Source organism: Nerophis lumbriciformis, linkage group LG13 (assembly GCF_033978685.3).
Source record: "Nerophis lumbriciformis linkage group LG13, RoL_Nlum_v2.1, whole genome shotgun sequence".
In the NCBI taxonomy this organism is placed as follows: domain Eukaryota; kingdom Metazoa; phylum Chordata; class Actinopteri; order Syngnathiformes; family Syngnathidae; genus Nerophis; species Nerophis lumbriciformis.
The window spans coordinates 29684734-29710420 of NC_084560.2; the positions used below are offsets into that span (position 1 = coordinate 29684734).

The 25687-nt window shown below is 40.4% G+C and overlaps 2 protein-coding genes across 5 annotated transcripts in view; one reads left to right on the forward strand and one right to left on the reverse strand.

Annotated features, from left to right (window-relative positions):
- Nucleotides 1-21072, forward strand: part of col4a2 (collagen, type IV, alpha 2) — a 108479-nt gene extending 87407 nt beyond the window's left edge. For 3 of the 4 annotated variants that reach the window (XM_061971124.1, XM_061971128.2, XM_061971126.1), the window contains 42 exons: nucleotides 1241-1357; nucleotides 1420-1488; nucleotides 1560-1595; nucleotides 1664-1717; nucleotides 3489-3524; nucleotides 3597-3638; nucleotides 6712-6783; nucleotides 6860-6904; nucleotides 6972-7019; nucleotides 7094-7129; nucleotides 7195-7239; nucleotides 8666-8726; nucleotides 8829-8942; nucleotides 11835-11984; nucleotides 12067-12138; nucleotides 12246-12397; nucleotides 12474-12546; nucleotides 12861-12967; nucleotides 13044-13227; nucleotides 13551-13595; nucleotides 13830-13904; nucleotides 13976-14074; nucleotides 14164-14385; nucleotides 14523-14684; nucleotides 14759-14929; nucleotides 15017-15160; nucleotides 15234-15359; nucleotides 15438-15619; nucleotides 15688-15751; nucleotides 15828-15902; nucleotides 15991-16098; nucleotides 16174-16281; nucleotides 16369-16440; nucleotides 16514-16639; nucleotides 16733-16849; nucleotides 16974-17135; nucleotides 17244-17342; nucleotides 17416-17562; nucleotides 18298-18414; nucleotides 18634-18825; nucleotides 18903-19189; nucleotides 20365-21072. In XM_061971124.1, coding sequence (XP_061827108.1) covers nucleotides 1241-1357; nucleotides 1420-1488; nucleotides 1560-1595; nucleotides 1664-1717; nucleotides 3489-3524; nucleotides 3597-3638; nucleotides 6712-6783; nucleotides 6860-6904; nucleotides 6972-7019; nucleotides 7094-7129; nucleotides 7195-7239; nucleotides 8666-8726; nucleotides 8829-8942; nucleotides 11835-11984; nucleotides 12067-12138; nucleotides 12246-12397; nucleotides 12474-12546; nucleotides 12861-12967; nucleotides 13044-13227; nucleotides 13551-13595; nucleotides 13830-13904; nucleotides 13976-14074; nucleotides 14164-14385; nucleotides 14523-14684; nucleotides 14759-14929; nucleotides 15017-15160; nucleotides 15234-15359; nucleotides 15438-15619; nucleotides 15688-15751; nucleotides 15828-15902; nucleotides 15991-16098; nucleotides 16174-16281; nucleotides 16369-16440; nucleotides 16514-16639; nucleotides 16733-16849; nucleotides 16974-17135; nucleotides 17244-17342; nucleotides 17416-17562; nucleotides 18298-18414; nucleotides 18634-18825; nucleotides 18903-19189; nucleotides 20365-20619 — 4668 coding nt within the window. In that variant the 3' untranslated portion in view covers nucleotides 20620-21072. The remainder of the gene's footprint in view (nucleotides 1-1240; nucleotides 1358-1419; nucleotides 1489-1559; nucleotides 1596-1663; nucleotides 1718-3488; nucleotides 3525-3596; nucleotides 3639-6711; nucleotides 6784-6859; nucleotides 6905-6971; nucleotides 7020-7093; nucleotides 7130-7194; nucleotides 7240-8665; nucleotides 8727-8828; nucleotides 8943-11834; nucleotides 11985-12066; nucleotides 12139-12245; nucleotides 12398-12473; nucleotides 12547-12860; nucleotides 12968-13043; nucleotides 13228-13550; nucleotides 13596-13829; nucleotides 13905-13975; nucleotides 14075-14163; nucleotides 14386-14522; nucleotides 14685-14758; nucleotides 14930-15016; nucleotides 15161-15233; nucleotides 15360-15437; nucleotides 15620-15687; nucleotides 15752-15827; nucleotides 15903-15990; nucleotides 16099-16173; nucleotides 16282-16368; nucleotides 16441-16513; nucleotides 16640-16732; nucleotides 16850-16973; nucleotides 17136-17243; nucleotides 17343-17415; nucleotides 17563-18297; nucleotides 18415-18633; nucleotides 18826-18902; nucleotides 19190-20364) is intronic. The other variant, XM_061971125.1, reaches the window with a different exon arrangement.
- A 1923-nt stretch (nucleotides 21073-22995) lies between these two features.
- Nucleotides 22996-25687, reverse strand: part of rab20 (RAB20, member RAS oncogene family) — an 11252-nt gene continuing 8560 nt past the window's right edge. Inside the window, exon 2 of the mRNA XM_061971130.2 lies at nucleotides 22996-23898. Coding sequence (XP_061827114.1) covers nucleotides 23327-23898 — 572 coding nt within the window. The 3' untranslated portion in view covers nucleotides 22996-23326. The remainder of the gene's footprint in view (nucleotides 23899-25687) is intronic.

The following is a 25687-nucleotide window of genomic DNA, read 5'->3' on the forward strand; positions in this document are numbered from 1 at the left end:
AACATTAAATAATTTATAAAGGACTGCATTTTCTCCGACTTAGCTTTGGCCTGTCCCACCAGACCAGGGGTGTCAAACTTGTTTTCATTGAGGGCCACACCGCAGTCATGGCTGCCATTACAGGGCCGCTTGTAACAGTAAATAATTAACGAATTTGCCTATGAATTAAAATATTTTACTTTTTTTTTATGTAAAGAGTAAAAAAAAATGAAGCCGATTTTACCACTGTTTTTTACAGAAAAAAACTAGCAACTTGGTTGCCAGTAAAATATTGTACTGTAAAATATATGGTGTTTTTTTTAATTATTATTATTATTTTTACAACATATTACTGTAGTGTACATAGAAATACATTACCGCTGTTTAATTTTATTTTGGCAACTCAGATGCCAGTTTTTTACCATAATAAAATGTGGTACCATAAAATCATCAACCGTGGATTTTACAGTTAAAAAAAAAAAAATGACAGCTCAGTCGACAGAATTTTACTGTAAAAAAACAAACATTGGTCGTTTTTTTCCAACTTACAGTAATATGCTTTTAAAAAAACTCCCTAAATGTTACAGTAAAATCTATTGGTCATTTTTATAGTGTACAATTTGATGGATAACTTGCTTCAAAATCATAAGTTAAGCAGATTTTTAGGTATTTATTTGGATTTTGACCAACTAAGTTAGATAATATAATATTTCTTGCAATATTGGACACTATTTTTTTCCCTGTCAAACTACAAAAAAAAACCTAATACCAATTAGTAAGAAAATAAGAAAGTAGAGAAAGAAAATATAAGGTATTTTATTGAAACATATTATTTCCAGGCTTTTGCGGGCCATATAAAATGACGTAGAGGGTCAGATCTGGAGTTTGACACCTGTGCACTAGACACACCAAAGAGCTTGTTTATAGATGTACAATAAAACTCCTCGTGGGAAGTTGCCATTTGTTATATTTGTTATAACTTTGTGACATGATACAATGCACATTAATGAACATATCAGACAGAAAAGTGACAGATTGTAGCCAAAGGCTGATTTCCATCTGCATCTCATTGCAAAGAAACACTAATTCAGCGTTACAGTGAGTTGTATTTTTCATGCACATATTTTTGCTGTGTTTATCTGGCATAAGTGGAAAGCCGGTCTCTGAAAATAATGCCGACATTAAACCGGTCCGTGGTGCGAAAAAGGTTGGGGACCACTGGTCTAAAGTACAATAAAATGTTGATTATTCCGCTCTTCAGGGCCATCCAGGAAGCGCTGGATCCAGGGGGAAGCCCGGAGCAGACGGCTGTAACGGAACACACGGAGAATCCGGCTCCCCGGGTCTGCTCGGCCGTGGCGGCGCACCCGGTTTCCCCGTACGTAAACACCACTTGTGTTTTATTAGCTGCGTGTCTCACTTTGTCGTGTGTCCTGTCAGGGACAACTGGGCAGGAAGGGGGAGAAGGGCGACACCTTGGACGTGGACGTGTACTTACGGAGATTCAGGGTTAAGTTTGGAAGAACAATACACCGCTTATGAAGTGCCTTTGCATGAATATTTGCATGATCTCTCCACAGGGCGATCCAGGCACACCAGGCGCTAATGGAATATATGTAAGACACATTGAATGTTTTTAACGTCGCTGATTTCATGATAAATATTAATGTGTGGTATTTGACAGGGTCCTCCCGGCAATAGAGGATGGCAGGGCAACCCAGGCCTCACAGGACCTAAGGTAAAAATAATGTGTTCTGTATTTGTGCTAATAACAGGGTTCGTACAGGTGCTTAAAAACTTTGAAAATGCTTGGATTTTAATGTTGTGTTTTCGAGGTTTGAAAAATGCTTGAATTTTGGTTGAAGTGCTTGTAAATGCTTGTAAATGTTCATCATATTTCTCGGCAGTCTGACTCAACAGGCTAATTATAAAATGAAAAAAAATAAAATAAGTTTCCTCAAAAATGAAAGCTACACGCTTGATCTTACATTAGCCCTTACATTAGGTCAGTGGTTCTCAACCTTTTTTCAGTGATGTACCCCCAGTGAAAATTGTTTTAATTCAAGTACCCCCTAATCAGAGCAAAGTATTTTTGGTTGAAAAAAAGAGATGAAGAAGTAAAATACAGCACTGTGTCATCAGTTTCTGATTTATTAAATTGTATAACAGTACAAAATATTGTTCATTTGTAGTGGTCTTTCTTGAACTATTTGGAAAAAAAGATAGGTTTTTATTTATATTTATAAAGGATTTTTGAATTGTTGCTATTTTTAGAATATTTAAAAAAAAGTCTCACGTACCCCTTGGCATACCTTCAAGTACCCCCAGGGGTACGCGTACCCCCATTTGAGAACCACTGCATTAGGTGTATATACGGCTCTGTGTCGCCCCCAAGAGGACAGTGGTGCATCGGTCCATCATGCCGGGAGGTTGTCGTTTTAATGAACATCCATCCATCCATCTATTTTCTACCGCTTGTCCCTTTTGGGGTTGCGGGGGGTGCTGGAGCCTATCTCAGCTGCATTCGGGCGGAAGGCGGGGTACACCCTGGACAAGTCGCCACCTCATCGCATGGCCAACACAGATAGACAGACAACATTCACATTCACACACTAGAGCCAATTTAGTGTTGCCAATCAACCTATCCCCAGGTGCATGTTTTTGGAGGATTGGATGGAAATTATTAGTCCATTATTGGACTTGTTTGTACTGTGAAGGTCATGTAATGTATAATTTGTAACCTTTTTCACAGCTTAGAGCTGAGTTAATATGAATGATTTTGTAGTTTTCACACAACACGGTTGTATGCATTTCTTGCTCTATTATTTTCGGTGTCTACTTAACTTGTCTGGCTACCTCAGTGAAAGCAAAAAAAGTAAACTTTTGTCTTTTTGTTAATTTGTTATCATAGCCACAGTTATAAGGCTCGATGTGCTTAATGAAAGGTGACTTGAGGTGTTGTGAAACAAACTAAATATTTTCCTTTAATTTATTATCCTTATATTAATGTGGAACAGTTTTGTTAATAAATGAGTGAAATTGACATTTTGAGGGTGCGTGTATTTATATCACATTATGCAGTTTACAAGCACAAATACGGTGTGAATCAATCCGTGCTGTTCGATGTCATTGAGTGCTGTAAGTAAGAGAAAGAACAATAAACTGGACAAACAACACAAATGGAGACACGTTTGCAAACACCAATGACATTGAATAGTCTACAGAAACACTGCTTCATTTTCTTTGCCCCATTCAGTTAATGATAACTGTTGGTTCAATGTTAGGCTTAGGTTTTAGCAGATGTTCCCTATTTTTCCTCCAGACAGCATTTGGTGACCTCAAACAACAAGGCTATGGATTGATTCACACTGGTTTTCGCCTTTTGAAGTGTACTGGAAAAACTGGAAAATTGATCTTGAAAGTCCTTAAAAAGTGCTTGAATTTGGCCATGGAAAAGGTGTACGAACCCTGTAATAAGTGCTGACATTCTCATTTGTGTCTTCTCCTAGGGTCCACCGGGGCCCCCAGGTCCACCTGGTCCAAAGGTAACGTGTCTATTTGTGTGTTTGTTGCAGTACTAGAGTGTTATTGTCACACATATTGTGTTGTCTGCCCAGGGCACCATGACGAAGGTGTTCAAAGGGGTTAAAGGCAGCCAGGTGAGTCTTTTAACTAGAGGTGTCCCGATAGATTTTCTTCGATATTGGAGCCTTGCGTATCCGCCGATGACGAAATGAATCTGACACGATATCAACACAAATCATAATACACACTTTTATTGCTCTGTAGTGTGGAAGCTTGATTAAGTGCAAGTACTCAAACAGACAACAATGATCGGTATGAAAAACACTAACCTAACGGAATGGACTAATTGCCTTAAAATTCAAGTGAAGTTGGAATTGTTGTTCGGTTTTTTGGTGACACCTAAGGGTCACAATAATCCATTAAGTTAAGGTCACGGCGCAGTAAATTGATTGATGCGGACACGTTTCTTACTGGATACTTGCTAATATGCTTTTGCCTTGGAGACTTTGTATCTGTAAGTAACATGTTTTTTGGCGACACCGGGTGGCCACAATGATTCATTAAGCAGGAAGTTGACTGATGCAAACCCGTTTGTTACTGGATACTTGCTATTACGCTTCTGTCTTGGAGACTTTGTATTTGTAAGTAATATGCAACTATAATTACTTGACACTTATTTATATTGACAAACTGGGTGTTTTAGACTGCGATATTGTTCAATTAAGGACACTTATTGTTCAAGTCGATACGATATTAGAGCCTTGAGTACTGGCCATTACCAATATTGATTAGATATGATATCAGCACGGGTCATACATATTTTTATAAGGTTGTAGATTGGGAAATTAGAAACCTTGATCAAGTGGAATGACTCAAACACAGAGCAATGGTAGGTATGAAAAACACAAACCAATTTCATATAAACTGTCTGGAGTGGACTTATGTTATTTTTTCAAGTTGAACTGGAGTGGTAATTGTATTTTGGTGACACCTAGTGGCCAAAATAATTAAGTTAAGCAGCAAATTGAGTGATGGGGACACGTTTGTTACTGGTTAATATCTAAAACACTGTAATTTACATCTTTAATTATTTGATACTTGTTTATATTGACAGATGTCGTGTTTTAGATTGCAATATCGTTCAATTAAGGACACTTATTACGTATGTCTAGCTTGTGTGCTATTGTGTGATTGGCTGTTGTGAAGCTGCTCACTCCTAGTAGCCTATACAATAAATACAAAGAAATACAAAGACCAACCGTGTGTGCTTATTGGAGGACATTTAGATGTTAACTAATGCGCTACAGGACTGCTTATATCGGTGAGTTTACATACAAGCCGATATAATTGCTGATATCTGACCGATGTCAGTATCGGATCAGGATACCCTTACTTTTAACATTTTCAAACGGTGGCCTCCGCTTTAATACAGGCAGTGCCTTAATTAAACACTAAGTGGTGCCATCTACACCTCCAAGAACTTAATAAAAACACACAGGGAACAAAATACACTTTGGCATGCTCTTACAGCCGCGCAGCAAGTGCAATTTCGAATAGACTTAACTTCGCCAGAGCACTCATTCCACACTGATTGGACTTCTCGCTAACAATATTAAAAATGACAGACGCCATGCCACATTGGTATTGATTTGATCCAATTAAGAGGTGCAAACCGACTCAAAGACACGATGAAAAAATAGATATGCTGCTGTTAGGAATGATACACATATACATATATATATATATATATATATATATATATATATATATATATATATATATATATATATATATATATATATATACTGTATCATACATACATCATGGATGTACAGTCCCAGTCAAAAGTTTAGACCAGGGGTCACCAACCTTTTTGAAACCAAGAGCTACTTCTTGGGTACTGATTAATGTGAAGGGCTACCAGTTTCCATCCATCCATTTTCTACCGCTTATTCCCTTTGGGGTGGCGGGGGGCGCTGGAGCCTATTTCAGCTACAATCGGGCGGAAGGCGGGGTACACCCTGAACAAGTCGCCACCTCATCACAGGGGCTACCAGTTTGATACACACTTAAATAAATTGCCAGAAATAGCCAATTTGCTCAATTTACCTTTAACTCTATATTATTATTAATAATTAATGATATTTATCTTTGTGGAAACACTGATCATCTTAATGATTTCTCACAATAAATATATATAGAAACAGATAAATATAAATATGCAACACTTTATTTTTATATTTTCTCTAAGTGCACATTTTTCAAATTGAAAATTTTCAAATGATCACTTCTAAGACAGTCTTGTGAAATCACAATATCCCATTTTAACTAGCGAGCCACTAACATTTTTTAACAAATCATGAATTACTTTGCACCATGTTTGTACAAATAATAACTCATGTAAAATACAAAAGTCAACTCTCAAATTTTTAAATAAATCCTGTCACACTTTGAACTGGACACCAAATCTGTTATCTGTTTCTTTGTCAGTTAGTGAAGACCAAGTCTTTAAAATATTTTCTTGGATTTTCAAATTCTATTTCAGTTTTGTCTCTCTTAAAATTAAAAATGTCGAGCAAAGCGAGACCAGCTTGCTAGTAAATAAATACAATTTAAAAAATAGAGGCAGCTCACTGGTAAGTGCTGCTATTTGAGCTATTTTTAGAACAGGCCAGCGGGCTACTCATCTGGTCCTTACGGGCTACCTGGTGCCCGTGGGCACCGCGTTGGTGACCCCTGGTTTAGACACACTCTTTAATGCTACTGACCGATGTCTCCAAACTTTTGACTGCTGTTGATATTCAATTAAAACATAATTCAACCTTGTAATTCTAATCCTAATCAACCAATCACAGCCATTACACCACACAAGCGTGTGTACAAATAAAGACCTCCTCTTAACCCTCTGTGGACATCCATCCATCCATTTTCTACGTCCGTTATTTAAGTAACTACAGTATATGGCAGCTAAATGTACAATTCTGGATGAGTTTTTATTATTATTTATTTGTTTTAGTTTTTATTCAAACAGCACTGAATATGGTGCATACAATTGTGTTGTACTGTCTATGATGACAATAAAGATAATGATTTAACAAATAATAAAGATTCTCTGTATTTTAGTAAACATAAGCGGGCCATATTTGAGGGAGTTGAGTAGATTCATGATCGACGTCATGCTTATGTGTCATCTTCCTTGCACCACAGGGGGAGATCGGACCCCCAGGGATCGCGGGTAACTCCACTCATCCCCACACTCTGCCCCCTTATGGATCTTTGGTTTGTACATCCACTCGTTACAGCTTTAAACTAGAATATCAGCTGAGAAACGATGATGCGTCCTCTTTAATTTCAGGGACTTACTGGCCCCAAGGGTGTTAAAGGAGAACAAGGAGATCTGGTAAGTTCCTTGCGCGCCTCAAGTCTCCTTTAACAGCATCGTCACAGTTGTCCTTGCTTCATTGCAGGCTGACAACAAGGGGGAGAGTGGCATTATGGGATTCCCTGGATCACGAGTAGGTTTCTACATATTCCGCTCAAACTTAAACCTCCAAGCATTTTGTTTATGTTTTGGATGTTTCTTCTACAGGGTCTACCTGGGGCACCTGGGAGGTCTGGACCAAGGGTAGGCTTGTCACAATTCTGTGTGATGCATTTTTATAAGGTGGTATTAATGCTGCTGTCCTTCAGGGAGACAATGGCGAACAAGGACCATTAGGCAGACCTGGTCCAAAGGTGAGATATAGGCTAAAATAAAACTAAAATCAAGTAAAACTACTCCAGTCAAGTTGTGCATTCTACAGCAGGGGTGTCCACAGCGTGGCCCGAGGGCTTTTTGCGGCACTTAACACAATTTCTAATGGCCTGTGGCACAATTGTTTGCATTTTAAAACTAGAATGCTCGCTTTTGTGTTAATTTTGCAGCTATAATCCTCAGCGTCAAATATTTTGTTACATCATGAATGATAGCTTAACGCATGCTAAGGTTAGTATGCTAGCTTTTTTTTTAGCTAATTTTGTACAGATACACTTCAGTCATATTTTGGTACTTTGATGCAAGTTAACAAGCTAATACTTTAAAAAAAAATCAGGTACACACCTCAGATTAATATATTTTGGTATTTTTAACGCATGTTAGTTGTGTGATGGGTGAGGCGGGTGACCTGGTTACGTTGGGGTGGTATAGCTCAGTTGGTAGAGTGGCCGTGCCAGCAACTTGAGGGTTCCAGGTTCGATCCCCGCTTCCGCCATCCTAGTCACTGCCGTTGTGTCCTTGGGCAAGACACTTTACCCACCTGCTCCCAGTGCCACCCACACTGGTTTAAATGTAACTTAGATATTGGGTTTCACTATGTAAAAGTGCTTTGAGTCACTAGAGAAAAGCGATATAGAAATGTACTTCTCACTTCACAGCAATTTAGCATGTTAACATTAGGATGCTAGCTTTTTTAGTTAATTTAGCAGTTAATGGTAAATGGTAAATGGGTTATACTTTTATAGCGCTTTTCCACCTTCAAGGCACTCAAAGCGCTTTGACACTATTTCCACATTCACCCATTCACACACTGATGGCGGGAGCTGCCATGCAAGGCGCTAACCACGACCCATCAGGAGCAAGGGTGAAGTGTCTTGCTCAAGGACACAACGGACGTGACGAGGTTGATAGAAGGTGGGGATTGAACCAGGAACTCTCAAGTTGCTGGCAGGGCCACTCTCCCAACTACGCCACGCATACACCTCAGTGTCATATATTTTCGTATTTCACTAAAGCTAACTGTTCGAATGCTATTGTTAGCATGTTTGCCTAGCACTGTTAGCATGCTAGCTTGTTTAGCTCATATGTTTTGTTACTTGACGCTATCTTTCCAGCGTGCTAACTGTTAGCATTTAAGTTCGGCTTTGGCTTTTCATCATTCACACAACATTTCAACCGAAATTGCAATTTCTAGTTCTTCGAAAAACAGCTATATTTTGCACTGGTTTTGAAGGTGAAAACTCCCAACATGGCCCCCGCATCTTTGATTTGTCAGTCTGTGGCCCTCAGTGGAAAATGTTTGGGCACCCCTGCTATGCAGTATTTTTGCAATAACTAACAATGCATTGCACATAATCAACATTATTTTAAGCAAACGTCACTACTTCGATGAATTCTGTATTTTAGGGTGTGATGGGTGAGGCGGGTGACCTGGTTACAGTTGGATCCTGGTCCTGGTTTTCAGCAGGTATGTCAACTGATGAGCTTAGAAACATCCAATTGGGCAAGTCTGATACAGGTGAAGAAAAGGCTTGAAAGACGCTAATAAAGATGTTTTTTACCTGATAAGCTGGTGCCCCCGGTCCCACTGGTGAGCAGGGTGTACAAGGTGAAAGGGGCCCCATAGGAGACCAAGGCATTCCCGGACCACCAGGGCGTCTCGCTTCTCACACACAGCAACAAGGTCTGTAAAAGGAGACACTTCTTAGCACACTTTATGCACTTGCAGTCACACTAGTTTCTTTAAATGGTGGGCTCCGCTCCAATAGATGCCCCAATTAATAGAGTGCAAATAAGTGCCAGCCCTTAAATAAATGCTTAATTTCCCCCACAGAAAGCAATGCGTTCATTGCTTGTAATATAACTAATACCACCATGTGTCACAGTAGACCTGGCATCTGTAAAGCCAGTGTTGGGTTAGTTACTGAAAACCAGTAACTAGTTACAGTTACTAGTTACTTCATTTCAAAAGTAACTCAGTTACTAACTCAGTTACTTACACCAAAAAGTAATGTGTTACTGTGAAAAGTAACTATTTAGTTACTTATTTTTTTCTTCTTTTTTTTTAAGGCTCCCATTAATGCCCTTTTAGCCTTCATTTCAGTACTGTTATTGCACTGGAGAATAATACAATATGTTGATCAACTTGACATGCATTTGCATCACTGAACTCTGCTAAGCAATGTGGTCTACATACAACACACAAAGACAAAGATATGTTTCAAAGGGCCAATTTGTTTCAGGCCAGAACAAATTGACAAAACTATTTTAAATAGCTGCAACATAACATACATAAATAACAAACAGCATAATAACAACATAGCTGTAAACCAAGGAAGGCACCCACTACATACACAAAGCCTAACCAGGCGTTTTTTTCTCAAGGAATTCTGAAACAAAATCATGTCTGAAGCCCAGAACACTCTACACATTTCCCCAGTTTTAGTTTACAGAAAAGGAAAGATTGGCCTGGCCCACTAGCATCCCTCTTTAAGTTTGTGAACTTTATAGTCTATACATTTAGAGTGATGTGATAAACACTCTAGAAGTCTAGAATGAAAGAGTATATAAGAGAATTGACAGAGTGTGTGTACCTTCAGTGATGAATGATGAGCAGAGGCAGAGTTAATCCTTAAGTGGTGGTGGTATCGGAGTCTGTGTCTCTCTTTACTAGCTTCGTCGAGGCATGTTGCTTTTGTAGGTGTTTCAGCAGATTTGAATTGCTGTTTTGGGCAGTAGGTGGGATTTTTCATCCAAAACACAACTTACATTTAACTAAAATGTTCTTTTCTTTGTGCTTGACAAAAGAAAAGTAGTGAGAATATCTACATATTCGACAAACTCAACGCAGCTCCGCCATGATCAGACACGCCCCCTCCCCTGCCCTCCCTCCCCACACCCACACCCAGACACACTCAGAGCGCGCGTCTCTCTTCTCCGGCTTGTGACACAAGAAGATTCAGAAGGACGACACTGCAGCGCTCCAATAAAACACACTCAGATCTTCTGTTTCTAGCCGATACTACATAAAAAATAACGTAAAATAACGCAGTAACGCATCATGTAGTAACGGTAACTGAGTTACTGAATATAAAAAATAGCGCGTTAGATTATTAGTTACCCCCGAAACTAACGGCGTTACAGTAACGCGTTACAGTAACGCGTTACAATGTAACGCGTTAGTCCCAACACTGTGTAAAGCTGAAGTTTACAGTTACTGACTTGTGCAAAGCTGGACAGGCAGTTAACATCTAAATGTCCTCCAATAACTACACATGTCTAAGTTTTTTTCGTATTTTAGTGAAGTCATTAACAAAAGGTAAACATGGTAGGCTTACAGGCAACTATGAGCAAGCAGCTACACAACAGACAAGCATACAATAGCACACAAGCTAGACATTAGTAATAAGTCCTTATTGGAATGTTGTCTGTCTATCTGTGTTGGCCCTGCGATGAGGTGGCGACTTGTCCAGGGTGTACCCCGCCTTCCGCCCGATTGTAGCTGAGACAGGCTCCAGCGCCCCCCGCGACCCCAAAGGGAATAAGCGGTAGAAAATGGATGGATGGATGGATGGAATAGTATTTTAGTCTAAAACATGATTTGTCAATATAAACAAGTATTAAATATTCATAATTGTATATTACTTATGGCGTGTTGGAAATTATCTGGCAACAAACGTGTCCGCATCAGTCAACCTATTGCTTTACTTGTTGAATTATTGTGACCACTTGGTTGCGCAAAAAATATATAAAATTTACCACTCCACTCTAACTTAAAAAAACTGCTTAAATCCATTCAAGACTAATAATAAATATGTTAGTGTTTTTCTATACCTAACAATGTTTGAGTCATTTCACTTGATCGAACCTCTTCTAACTGTCAGAGTATGTAGGTGACGAACCCCAAGATGCAGAGATGGCGGCAGGCATTGAGCAGGAAAACATGATTTAATTTAACACTAAAACAAGAACAAACAAAAGGGTACAAAGGCGCACAAGGCGGAGAACAAAGTTGGCTATGACCAAAAACTAGCACAAAGGCTAACTGTGGACAAGAAACAAAAACACTTACTGTGACACGAAGGAACTATGACATGAGCAGAGCGAACAGAAGAAGACACAGCTACAACGACAAGTATTAATGACATTGACAATCAACAGGTAGAAGCGACAATAATCCAGCCCTGAGTGGAGGACAAAGCAGATCTAAATAGCAGCTGGCTGATTGACACAAGGTGTGGCCCGGTGCCAATCAGCCACAGCTGAGGGGAAAAAACACTCAGGGATACAAGCAGGAAATAAAGACAAAATAAGAGCGCTAACAGGAAATAAAGACAGACACAGAGGAAAAACTAAAACATGACCAAACTGTCAGTGACAACCCTGACATTAACATTCCAAACTACAAAATAATTTAAGTTCCTTTGATCCGTGCTGATATCGTAGCTGATCAATATTAGTAATGGCCAGGACTCAAGGCTTTACTAATGTATCGGAAGTGAAAAAGTTGTATCAGGACACTCCCAAAGAGGATCAAAAGTTTAAATAATTGTGTAATTTTTGCCTTGTTCGTCAGTGTTTGATTTCGCCGGACCATTTGGAAAGAAGGGTGAGCCAGGTGAGAAGGGCCAACATGGTGAACCCGGACGTTCCGCTGTCACTGGAGGATCTAAGGGCCTCCCTGGTCGACCAGGTTCCAGGGGGCCTCCAGGTCCCAAAGGATCATGTGAGTATAGGAGCCACTGTCAATGTGTGGCGATACTTCATAAGAAATTTGATTTCCTGATGGTGTTCCTTAATGTCTCAAGGGCCAGAGTTCTTCAAGGGGTCTTCTGGAGCTAGAGGAAGGCCTGGGAATGCGGGCTTCAAAGGAGTGAAAGGTGCTGCTGTTATAGTTTTTGCTAATTAGTACTGGTGATGTTTATTTAATCAACTACTGTTTTGTCGCTGAAGCGTTTGGTTGATTTGCAAATGTGTGCGTGTTTAGGTGATCACGGACTATGCGAATGCATCGTCAACAACTCCCCAACCGGACCCCCAGGCCTCGTCGGTGACACTGGAGACGCCGGAATGACCGGCGAGTTTGGTCGAGAGGGTGATGTCGGAGACCCGGGTCCGCCCGGATTGGACGGATTCTCAGTAAGAAAAATCTAACAAGATCACTTAAAGTTTGAAACGTTTAATTTCTTTGTTCACTGATGATGTTTTCCTGCAGGGAACTCCAGGAGTCCCTGGTGAGCCAGGTCCAAAAGGCAGAAAAGGAGACACAGCGGTGGCAACTCGGAAGGGTGGGATATTTGTGCACACTCATACGGGCGTATTGTACTATGCTGATGCACATTGACATGCACTTGTTGTAGAATCTTTCTCTGAATGTTCTGAACTCCTGTTTCAATCCCAGTAATGTATTAAGGAGATTAATTCTGCCGGAAGCTTGACATCCCATAGCTGACGTCAAGTTGTACTTTCTTTAAAAGAAAAAATTAGCTGGGACTCAAATATCAGCGCCTCCGCTGGTCACAACAAAGTAGTGGTTGCCTCCATTACATTAAAACACAATCCATTCCACTTCAGCGTTAATGTTCCTTTGTAATGCCCTCAGGATATCCTGGAGACGCTGGGATTTTCGGCCGGGATGGTGAACCAGGACCTCCAGGGGCTCCAGGCCTTGATGGTCTGCCCGGTTTTCCTGGTAATCGAGGCCTTCCAGTGAGTCCAGTACTGGTCCTCAGTCATGTCTTATTAATGAAATTGGCTTTAATTGTCATTGCTTTAATTTCAACAGGGAAACGATTCCAAAGGAGAGAGCGGAGACAAAGGTTTTGCCGGTCAACCTGGTCAACCTGGTGCGCCTGGACTGAGAGGAGAGCCAGGTCCAGACCTGGAGGGTCTCAAAGGGCAGCCTGGTTTACCCGGCGATGCTGGCCTGAACGGTTACCCTGGAGTTGCTGGAACACCTGGCAGACCAGGTAAAATAGGCATCTGAGAAGAACACTACAACGTGTTTCCTTCAAGGCTTTCCTTTAACTGTTTCAGTTTAACTACTTAATGCTCATATGTACACTTTTCATTTGAACTGAAAAGCGTATGATTGGCTTGTCAAGTAAAAATGTGGACGCATGAAGTATATCTTGCCATTGTACAATTACTTCTCCTTCTTTGCTTCCAGTTGTTGCAGGGCCTGCAGCAATCAAACCAGCTTGGCTCAAGCTTGTTTGCAATAATGCTTGTGCTTTTTGAATAATATCTTGTACCGAATGCTCTCTCCTTCTTTCTTGTTTACAACTGAAAGGCGGCTGTAGTCCAACAGAAGATGGAGGACAGTGGGATGTGACAGGTAGCGGGTATAAAGATATTTACAACTCCCTAAGCAACAGCTTTGTTGTGCTTTGCCCCCATGTGCATGACTGCTATTTTTTTTTACAAGTACAGCAAGTGAAAGTAGCTATTGTAATAATACAAGAATCTCATAGTATAGAATTCACGCTGGGCACCAGACAAAGTCACCTCAATTTTAGCATAACTAGGTCTACATATAACCATGAAATGAGCATTAATTTGTTTTTCTTAGGTCCGTGCGACACTTTCCCAGGACCTCCTGGACTGCCTGGTTTTACTGGTCCGAGAGGGTTACCTGGTCTCCAAGGTAAGAAGCAGCGAAGTGTCTTGCTTTAAAGCATGTTGGACTTACTATGTCCTTACTTAAAAAATCACCAGGTTTTCCAGGTGAAAAGGGGGTTCCAGGTGCATTTGGACTACAGGGAGAGAAAGGAGAAGTAGGAGACTACGGCCCAGGTGGCCGTCCTGGACCGCCAGGCAAGACTGCATCATAGAAACAAATCTCTTTACAAAGCCCAATACACTTTTGATCTTGTTTTATTGAACTGGATCATCTCCAATGACAGGTTTTACTGGCCCCCGTGGTGATTTGGGCTTACCCGGGAGAAAGGGGTCAGTTGGAGCGCCAGGCGTTCCTGGGCTGGCTGGACGCAACGGAGCACCTGGTGACAAAGGAATCCATGGTGAAATCTTGGGTGCAGCGCCAGGACCGCCTGGTGACCCAGGATTGTATGGGCTGCAAGGAAATAAAGGTCATGCCGGAGATCAAGGCGAGCCGGGCTATCCAGGTGAACACCATTTTGAATAATTTTAGGTCGAACACAAAACTGGAATGCTCTAACTAATTAAACCACCTCAGAGGTGTTCGACTTTGAAGAGTCCACCGTATTTAAGGAGTCTTATTTAAATTGTTCTGGTGCCACAGGAATGGGGGGCATGCCTGGTATGATTGGTTCCAAAGGCATCATTGGCCCTGCAGGCCCACAGGGGGTAGAAGGAAGTCCTGGACCACCAGGTACTTATGGATATCCTGGAGATTTTGGCAAAACTGGTTCACCAGGGCTGCCGGGTGCCATTGGACAACCAGGTAACTCCCTATCCAAGATTGTATAGTTCTTAGAGATTACCTTATTCTTATCTAAATCCCTTCTTGGACTCAAGGCTTAACTGGAGAAAGGGGAACAGAGGGAAACCCAGGTCCTCCAGGTCCATTTGGAGTGTCAGGGTTCCCAGGGGAGCCAGGTAATGATGGTGTTCCTGGAGAGAATGGCTCACCGGGTAACCTAGGACAGCCAGGACTTGATGGACGACCCGGAGCTCTAGGAATGAAAGGTAGGTTCCACAATTCCGCAATATATTCCAACCCAAAAGTCGACGGTTTAAGCAATTTGGTCATGACAATGGGTCCCTGTTTTCCAGGATATAAAGGGTCTCCTGGCATGTCAGGCTTTTCAGGGGTAAAGGGTAATACAGGTATAAAAGGATTCAGTGGGGTCAAAGGGGACACTGGACTACCTGGCCAAATAGGCCCTAAAGGAATTACCGGTCAAAGTGGAGAAAAAGGTGCAAGACTCGTCTTTTCATATTTGTAAGTATTAGAAATACTTTCTTCCTAATTCTCAACATTGGATTGCAGGTGATCGTGGTTTAAGGGGTCGACCCGGGGAGAAGCCAGAAATCCCTGCAAAGATGATTGTCGGCATGAAAGGCATTAAGGGCGATCGTGGAAAACAAGGAAATCAAGGCTTCACCGGGCCAAGAGGTTATTCGGCTGACTGCAATGACTTAAAACCCTCCCGTGTCTTTTCGCTTTCTCACATGTGACTACTGCTTTCCACAGGCTTCAAGGGTTTACCTGGTGTTCCAGGCCTTGAGGGAGGCCATGGATTCCCTGGGGATCCCGGTCATGAAAAAGGTTCTCATGGGGATCCTGGTGCACAGGGGTTATCGGGGTTAAAGGGAATGCCAGGTCGTACCGGAACGCAAGGAATTTCTGGCTTTGTGGGGATGATTGGTAATAAGGTGAGTCTTTGGAATCACTTGTCCTGTCATTTATGGAGTTCATTTACCTTTTGTGTTCTTGTTTCTAGGGCCTCAAAGGAAGTCCTGGTGCTTACGGTGCATCGGGAGATAAGGGCAGGAAGGGAATCAAAGGTACAAACCAGACAGAACCAAAATTTTAATACTGGTTGGCAAATAGTTTGACATTCCTAAATATTCTGATGTAAAGGTACCAGGGGTCCTCGCATCGACATCCCAGGAGCAACTGGACTAAGAGGAGAACTTGGTTCCGTAGGCGACCCAGGTAGGATAAACTAATGTTTCGCTTTAGTGCCTATTAGCGATGCAGATGCTTGCTAATGCTTGAAATGTTTTGATTTTAACCCAAATAGGTGAGAAAGGATCAATTGGAGTGCCTGGAGACAGGGGAGTTCCAGGTTTTCATGGTATCGAAGGAAAAAGGGGACATCCAGGTGATGCAGGCGATGTAGGATACCCAGGTAGGGCGTTCACATGACAGGATATATTAATCTTTTACAGAACTTATATTGCAATTGCTACTCTACAAATTTCAGGCTCGGATGGACAGAAAGGTACTCCAGGTAATCAAGGGCAGAAGGGTTTTCCTGGACCTACTGGAAAAGAAGGGTCCTCAGGTTTACCTGGCTTTCCAGGAACCAAAGGTAAAAGGATTAATTCAATATATTTATTTCTGTGGATAATGGTCTTGTGGTTTATTAAAGTTGTAATTTATGTGCAATTGTATGCAGGCTTCCCTGGTCTGGTTGGTCTTTATGGATTAGATGGATTGAAAGGACAAAAGGGTGTCTTTGGAATTCCAGGTATTTCATTTTGGTAAATTTAGTTAATGTTCAGGTTCCGGCTATAGGTATTGAGCGATTCTGTTGTTGCCAGGTTTGGATATCATTGGACCAGCTGGCCACCCCGGGACCAAGGGAGAAAAAGGGGAGGGCGGCAAGACCAACACTCAGGCAGGTTTGCCAGGTGTCACAGGTTTGAAAGGATTTCAAGGAGACTTTGGTAAGACACTCACTGAATTCCAAGTTGATGAATGTTTACAGTGATAAGGAATTGGGATGATGCTAAGACTGTTCCCATGTTGGATCTGTTCAGGTGACCAAGGTCATCCTGGACCATCAGGGTTCCGTGGACCTGGAGGACCAGATGGGAAGACAGACAGACCAGGGACTGCTGGGGATAAGGGCTTTCACGGGACTAAAGGTTATCAAGGTTAGACAACTATTACTACTATTACTGTTCAAGTGTTCTAGTGAAGACCCTCCCACAAAGATCTAATTCCAAATGAAGAGTTTAACCGGGTTTTGTGCTGTAACCCGCAAATGTTGTTTCCTAGGTCTCCCTGGGCCCAGAGGTTTTCCTGGTATTGATGCTGCCCCTGGAAAAAAGGGTATAGTGGGAATACTCGGGTTTCCCGGAGTCCCCGGCAGGAAAGGGTTCAATGGTGACCAAGGTACACCCGGATATAGAGGACAGACTGGGATATCTGGGAAGACAGGTATGCATACTGTAAACTGTACATTTACAACGGGAATATGCCCAGTGGAATACATTCTGGTTATCTACTACTATGTACAGTATTTCTGGAGGAATATTTTTCTTCCAGGTGACAAAGGAGAACAAGGCTCAATGGGGATTCCTGGTACGATTGGGGTCAAAGGCGAGAGAGGCCCAACTGGACCTGAGGGAGATGCTGGACCTCCAGGTTTGACTTTATTGATTGGGTTCCCAAGTATGTCAAGTACAGTTTTTACATGATCTACTCGGCCTGTTGGCAGGTTCCCGTGGGTTACCAGGAAACCAGGGATTAGCTCCACTGCCTATTACACTCCCAGGAGAGAGGGGGCCTCAGGGACCACAGGGCATCCAGGGGCCGAGAGGCGTCCAAGGGGAACCAGGACCACGAGGACCCCCTGGGGATGCTGGTCTGTTTTTGTTCAAATTAATTTCAATGAATAAATAAACAAATAAAAATAAATCACTTGCTAATTTAGTGGACAGATAGATGGATAACAAAATAAATAAAACTCACTAAATAAGTAAATACACATAGAAAGAAAAAAGGAAATAAATAAAGATAACACAATAAATGAGTAAAAAGATAAATACATCAAAAAAAGAACTTACTAAATAAGTCAATAAGCAAACAGATAAATAAATAAATACCTAAATATATTAAAACAAGTAAAAACTAAATACGTGGATACATAACTAAATAAGGAATAATTTACTAAATAAGTAAATACACAAAGAAGGAAAGAAAAATCACTAATTAAATAAATACACTAATAAAGAAATAAAAACAACTTACTAAACAAGTAAATAAATAAATAAACACATACCTAAATACATTAATACAATAAAATACTAAATAGATACATAACTGAATAAAAATAAAGGTAAAAATAAATAAAGAAAATAATAAAATAAAAAACTCAATAGATACATTAAAAAAATACTCATTACGTAAATACACAAAAGAAAGAAAGAAGTTAAATTGATACATAACTAAATGAAAAAATACATTAAAAAACACTCACTAAATTAGTAGATAAATATATAAGTACCGAAATAAATTATTAAAATAAAAGACTAAATAAATACATAAGTCAATCCCCAAACTGCAGTTGTGACATACTGTATCTTTTTTCTGCCTTAAGGTTTTTTTGGGCCCGCTGGGCAGAAGGGCATGCCCGGAATCGGTGGCAGACCGGGAACGCCTGGATTCCATGGCGAGCAAGGTCAGGTGGGCCACGCTGGTCTGCGAGGCATGGAAGGTACGTGTGTTTGACTGACTGTTGCTTACAAGAGGATTTGTACTAACAACCTTAGATTAAAGGATTGGAAACGTTGGATGCTGGTTTGGGCAGGGAAAATGCTTATTTACAAGGAGTATTATTGTTGTTTAGTGAATGAAACACATTTCATTGTCATGTTTATAAAACATTATCGCTTACTGTTTGTCATAGTAATAGTTGATGTTTGCTTGTTTGCAGGTCACTCTGGCAAAGCAGGCATCCCAGGATTGCCCGGCATGCCTGGTCGTAGTGTCAGCGTGGGCTACTTACTGGTCAAACACAGTCAGTCCGAGCAGACCCCCATGTGCCCAGTGGGGATGTCTAAATTATGGGGGGGATACAGTCTCTTGTACCTGGAGGGACAGGAAAAGGCTCATAATCAGGATCTAGGTCAGCATAGGAAATTATTAGGATGTAAAAGATATTTTTTGAAATCATCATAAATGACCTGGTGTTGTTCTCTTCAGGCTTGGCCGGCTCATGCCTCCCACGTTTCAGCACCATGCCTTTCCTCTACTGCAACCCGGGAGACCTCTGTTACTACGCCAGCAGGAACGACAAGTCCTACTGGCTGTCCACCACCGCCCCGCTTCCCATGATGCCCGTGGAGGAGGGCGACATCAAACCGTACATCAGCCGCTGCTCAGTGTGCGAGGCGCCGTCGGTCGCCATCGCCATCCACAGCCAGGACATCAACATCCCGCAGTGCCCCGCGGGATGGCGCAGCCTCTGGATCGGCTACTCCTTCCTGATGGTGAGGAATGTGGACATTTCATTAAGTACACCCACATGATCTATTTCCTTACATAGCGGCCAATGGTGAAGGTAGCAAGCGGCTATTAGGGGTGGGACGTTTTTTAGAGTGAGGCCTTTTTATGTTCAAAACCATTTAAATTAAAAATAAAAATAAATTCAAAAAGTGAATTACAAAACCAATTAAATTAAATATAACAACATTTTAAAAATAAATTATATAATTAATCAACATATACGTATTTATATATAAATATATATATATTTATTTATATATATTTAATTCAAGGTTTTTAAAATAATATATAATAAACACATTCTCAATATAAATATTATTAAGCTATTCCAACTGTTTTGAGTCAGTTTCCCAGCTTTTGCTTCAGAAAAAATACAGAAACAAAGAAAAAAAATTACTAAATAAGTAACTACACATATAAAAATAAATAAGTAGATAGATAAGTAAATAAGTACATCAAGAAATACAAATAACTCACTAAATGAGTAAATACACAAATAAATGTGTAAATAAAAATACTTAAATCAACAAAAATAAAAATTGTTTACTAAATAAGTAGTTAGATGAATAAATAAATAAAAATAACTCACTAAATAAGTAAAAAAGAAAAAGTGTGTAAATACAAATACGTTAATAAATGGAAAAAAAATGAGAGAAAAAATAGCTCACTAGATAAGTAGTGGGATGAATTATTAAATACAAATAAGGCACAAATAAAAAAATACTGGTAAATAAATAAATACATGTATAACTATATAATTATATTAATCCATAATATATATTTTATAACTGAAATAAATATATGCAAGCATTGTCATAATATTACATATAATTGTAATATAATGTAATTGAACATATAATAAGTATGTAACACACATATAATATATTATTCCATCTATCATTACAATTAATAATTACGTTTACATCTTCGGCACCACATGGCGGTCATAGAGGTCATCACAACCCCCTAACGGCAACATTTGGTATCTTTTCCTTAAGGATTGAAAAAGTGTTTATTTGAGGTGTGGGGTTATCTATTAATGAGGCATTATTTGAGGAACTATGCAGCGTCTGCTCCCATAACAGCGCCCCCCGCTGTCACAACTGGTAACGACACGATAAATAAACGACACAAACGACTTGACCTCTTATTCCCGTAGCACACGGCGGCAGGAAACGAGGGCGGCGGTCAGTCCCTGTCGTCGCCAGGTTCCTGCCTGGAGGACTTCCGCACGTCGCCGTTCATCGAGTGCAACGGGGCCAAAGGCACGTGTCACTACTTCGCCAACAAGCACAGCTTCTGGCTGACCTCCATAGACCAGTCCTTCCACACCCAGCCGGCATCAGAGACGCTCAAAGCGGGTCAGCTCCTGTCGCGCATCAGCCGCTGCCAGGTCTGCATGAAGAACTTGTGAAAAAGGAAACCTTCTCCTAGCTTTTTTTGTCATAAAGCAATGGATCTGACGCCACTTGTGCATGCAAAGACTTTGCTTGGTGCCTTGAGATGCCAAAATGAAGCCAGCGACGTTATGGTTGTGTTTTATATATTTGATGTGTCTGGTATGGTGCTTACTTTTTTAACTTATTATTACCTCAGACTGTTCACTACTTCTTCCAGCAAACATGCTTGTGAGTCTTAAAGCCACTAACTCCGCACTATCTTTGCTTATTACTACGTCATTATTATTGTATCCCCCATGTTACACGCACTTCTAGTATGAGTTATAGCCAACGTCATCTTCCATGTTCATGCACTGATTCTCTTGTTTGGAAGTATCCGATTGAACCTGACCCTTCCCCCTTCCATTGGAATTGTATTTCCCCAGTTAAATTTTACCAATCCATAAATGATTAAACTACCAGGTGCACACGCGGCGTAAACAACCTTGAATCCAAAGTCCAAAATGGTTTGATCTGAGCTGTTTTTATTTCAAAAGAGGGTGTGCAGCTGAGATAGGCTCCAGCGACCCCAAAAGGGACAAGCGGTAGGAAATGGATGGATGGATGGAGGGTGTTTGGTTCGTTTTTGGCAAATAATCACACGCAAATCAGTCAAACCGAATATAAGACGGTCTTTTTGTTCCCCTAGATGAGTTGATTTGTATTCAGTCGAGAAGCTTCAACATATAGGACAACAAAACGTATAATTCGTGGTCTTACTCTTTTTCTTACACAAACCAACCAGCAGGTGGCGCCAAACGTCATCTACCCATCAAGACAGAGCTTTTCTACCTGAATTCAGCAACAGTGGTACCTCAGCTTACCAGTTTTTCAGGATACGAGCGTTCTCGGTTAGTTATGCTTTAAATTGTCAGCAAAAAATGGGGTTACGGCCTCCCCAACTCGAGTAAATGTCACAAAGAACAACGTAAAATCCAACCAAAACTTCCAGTGTCTTACACGCTAGTGTTAGCCTATAGCTAGACATCAACAAAAACTACTTTTTCCAAGCATGTAAAGGTTGGTGCCAAAAAGACGAAGCGGCTGGTGTCATTGAATTAAAGAAAGAAATCATCAAAAACATGACTGGGCGAATAGTCGACTTTTACTGCGACGATAATCTGTGCCATAATGAAGCAGGATAAGCCAATAACACCATAATAGCAGGTGTTTGTGAAAATACAGAGAAGCTGCTGATGGTGTGGTTGACGGAGAAGCAGTGCAAACCGCAGAATTCCCCTTTTCAAGGTAAATGATGTACATTATTATTATACTACTTTATAAAACTACTGTAGTACATTCTAAAGTACGGTTTTCCATTCAATATTTCTTACCTTGGGCAGAAGAGAATAATTGGAATTCCATTGAATTAAATGGGGAACATAATTTTAAAATACAAGTATTTTAATTCGGGAGCTCCGTCAGAGAACCAATAAACTCGTAGAATAAAATGTGCTACTGTAAACCGATCCAAAAGATCTGAAAAAAACCACAGATTGACATTTTCCTATAATAAAAAATGTAAATGCAATTAATCCATTTCAAACATATTAACGCAAAACATTTTACATAGTGTAATTATATTTTTTTTATGCAATAAACAATATTTACATATAAATGACAAGTTAAATGTCACTTTCTTGAAAATGTGTTGGCAAAGACTGCGATGGGCGAAGAGGGGTAATGGGGTAAGGAAAGCCACAAGGACACAACCTTTGATACTTGGCTACGAATTCTTTCTCACCTTTTTTTTTTAAAATCAAAGTGCTGACACTCAACGTTCTTTGGCCCCATAGTGGATTATTTTGCAGTCGTACGAAAAAAAACTGGGAAACAATGGACTAGTTGTGTCGGATTTTAGCTTAAATGTTTGTGGAACACCCAAATAATGCAAATAGTGTGGCATATAAAAACAGAGTTTTCTGTTCTTTTTCCTATAGAAAAAAGTAAGAGATCAATTATTGGTCTTCTTGTATTCAGTCTAGAGATTTAAACATGCAAACTAACCAGCAGGTGGCACCAAACGACTTCTCCTCAAGAAAGTCTGAGCTTTTCTTCCAGTCATTCACACACCACTGACTGGAGAGCTGCAGAAAGACCTGTTTGAAAAAACATTGTGTCACCAAGTTTGTTAGCATGTCAGCAGTGTTTAATTTCCAGATAAGTCGGTGAACCGTCAGCCAGTTAAGAGGATTTGCTGATTTTGAAAACATTACAACATATTTTTTGTTGCCTTGTATTCAGGTCGATGTGGTATTAAACATACAGTAATACGAATAAATCCATGATTATCTTATTATATTTGATCAAATGAGTCCAAGGGCTGTCATTTCATGGAGACGGTCGCCAACTGCAAAATAAAAATCTTTATTACGTCATATTCAAGCAGGGTTTGTCTGTGCCATTAACATAATATATAGTACATACAAGATATTAATATCAACGCAGGTAACAGAACATTTCATGTGAAGAATGAAAGTATTATTAAATGTATCAAATAGTGCAATGTGCCACCTGCATGACGATGAATATTGCTGGCTTTGAAAAAGATGACCAGATTGTGCTAAAGTGTTCTTGGTGGCAGCAGACATCTTTGGTTGTCGTCTGGCTTCACAGTGTTGGGGTTTCTCCTCTACCGCGTATACTTAAATGGTAGCATCAGTCGTTAAAACCTGAAGGGTCCTAGCAGCAGGACAGGCGGCCCCGCTTGCCCCTGCCCTCCTGCAAGTCCACGGTGGAAGACTCCTTGTTCTCGTTCCTCTTCCTAAGCATGGATGGCAGCAACATGTCAAACAGCGTCTCGAACACAGCGTCCACGTTGTAGCCCGTCTTGGCGCTGGTTTCGAAGCACATCTTCTCCGCCGGCAGGCTGCTCCTCTCGTCCACGCCCTTGTAGCGAAGAATTCTACCGTAGAAGGCCACGGCGTCCTCGCGGCACACCTGCTTCTGTAGCGTGACGCCCGGGAAGAACAGGGGCGAGGCAGGAGGCGTGGGGCAGGCAGAGAGCGCCTCCGATTGGTCCTCCAGGGAGTCCGTCGGCTCCTCCTCCTGACACAGCTGAGCTGTATTGTCCGTGAGGTCGGCCTTGTTGCCTACTACGGCGTAGATGCAGTCGTGGTTGGCAGTGTCCGTCAGGGACAGGAAGCGCTCCTCCAGCTCGGCAAGGCTCTGCCAGTTTGTCACGTCGTAGGTCAGGATTACGGCGGCGGCGCCGCGACAATACATGGAGCCCAAACCGTGGAACTGTTCCCTGCCTGCGAAAACATGGCGAGTGTAAAGTATGGTAGAACATGTCAAGTGCAAATTCAACTTTTGTGCAACAGTAAGACTGACTATACACACTTACTTAGGTCCAAAAGGGACCCACTCATAAAAGTCACATAAATGATTTGTTTTACTTTCAAAGCTTGAAATCTTTTAACAACTTCAGATCTATCTATTGATATAACGTTTTTTTGTTGTTTTTGACTAACTTTTATGCAATATTTCTACAAAAAACAAGTTGCACAGTGGAATATTTGAGGTTTGGTAATTACAGCCTTGAATGGGACAACATTGATTTTAAGACAGTAAACCAGTGGTGTCCAAACTACTACAGTATCTTTAATTTGGCCCAATAGACGGCACACATTCAAAAAGTAAATTGGTCGAGCAGGGTGTTTACATATTAAATTTACATGTCTGGTGTATTAATAGATGCTTATTTGCCACCATCTTGTGGACAATGCGAGTGACTCAGACCAGTGGCCATGAACCGCATGCACTTATATGACCAAATCAAAACAACCTTCCTTAGTCATGGCGCAGAAAAAAAAAATTTCAACCAGCACAAAAGTCAACATGTCACGCAACACAACCTTTTCACTGAACTTTGTGGCTATTATAAAAACAGCCAAGCACCATAAAAAAATCCAAATGATACCCATTTAAATCCATTGCAAGGCATGATTGGAAAATGCAAAAACCTCTCTCTACGCTTATCCGTGTTTGCCGCATTTTAGCTGCTTGATATCTCAAATGGTTACAAAACTTTAATCATTACGAGGGACAAGAACACAAGTCTATTTTTTTAGGATCCTAAAGATGATTAAAAAAGGCTTGCAAAATGCGGCTAATGGGAGTCATCGTTGTAGTCTTCAAAGCCCTCTAAAACAACTTCAAAACCCTCCATCACCGTTTTATATACACACTGCAAGTACACACACACACACATATATATATATATATATATATATATATATATATATATATATATATATATATATATATATATATATATATATATATATATATATATATATATATATATACACATATATATATATACATATATATATATATATATATATACACACATATATATATACATATATATATATATACACACATATATATATACACACACATATACATATATATATATATATATATATATATATATATATATACACATACATACACTGTATATACATAAATATATGTATACGTATATATATATATATATATATGTATGTATACGTATACGTATATATACAGTGGGGCAAAAAAGTATTTAGTCAGCCACCGATTGTGCAAGTTCTCCCACTTAAAATGATGACTGAGGTCTGTATTTTTCATCATAGGTACACTTCAACTGTGAGAGACAGAATGTGAAAAAAAATCCAGGAATTCACATTGTAGGAATTTTAAAGAATTTATTTGTAAATTATGGTGGAAAATAAGTATTTGGTCACTTCAAACAAGGAAGATCTCTGGCTCTCACAGACCTGTAACTTCTTCTTTAAGAAGCTCTTCTGTCCTCCACTCGTTACCTGTATTAATGGCACCTGTTTGAACTCATTATCTGTATAAAAGACACCTGTCCACAGCCTCAAACAGTCAGACTCCAAACTCCACTATGGCCAAGACCAAAGAGCTGTCAAAGGACACCAGGAAAAGAATTGTAGACCTGCACCAGACTGTGAATAGTGAATCTACAATAGGCAAGCAGCTTGGGGTGAAAAAATCAACTGTGTCAGAAAATGGAAGACATACAAGAGCACT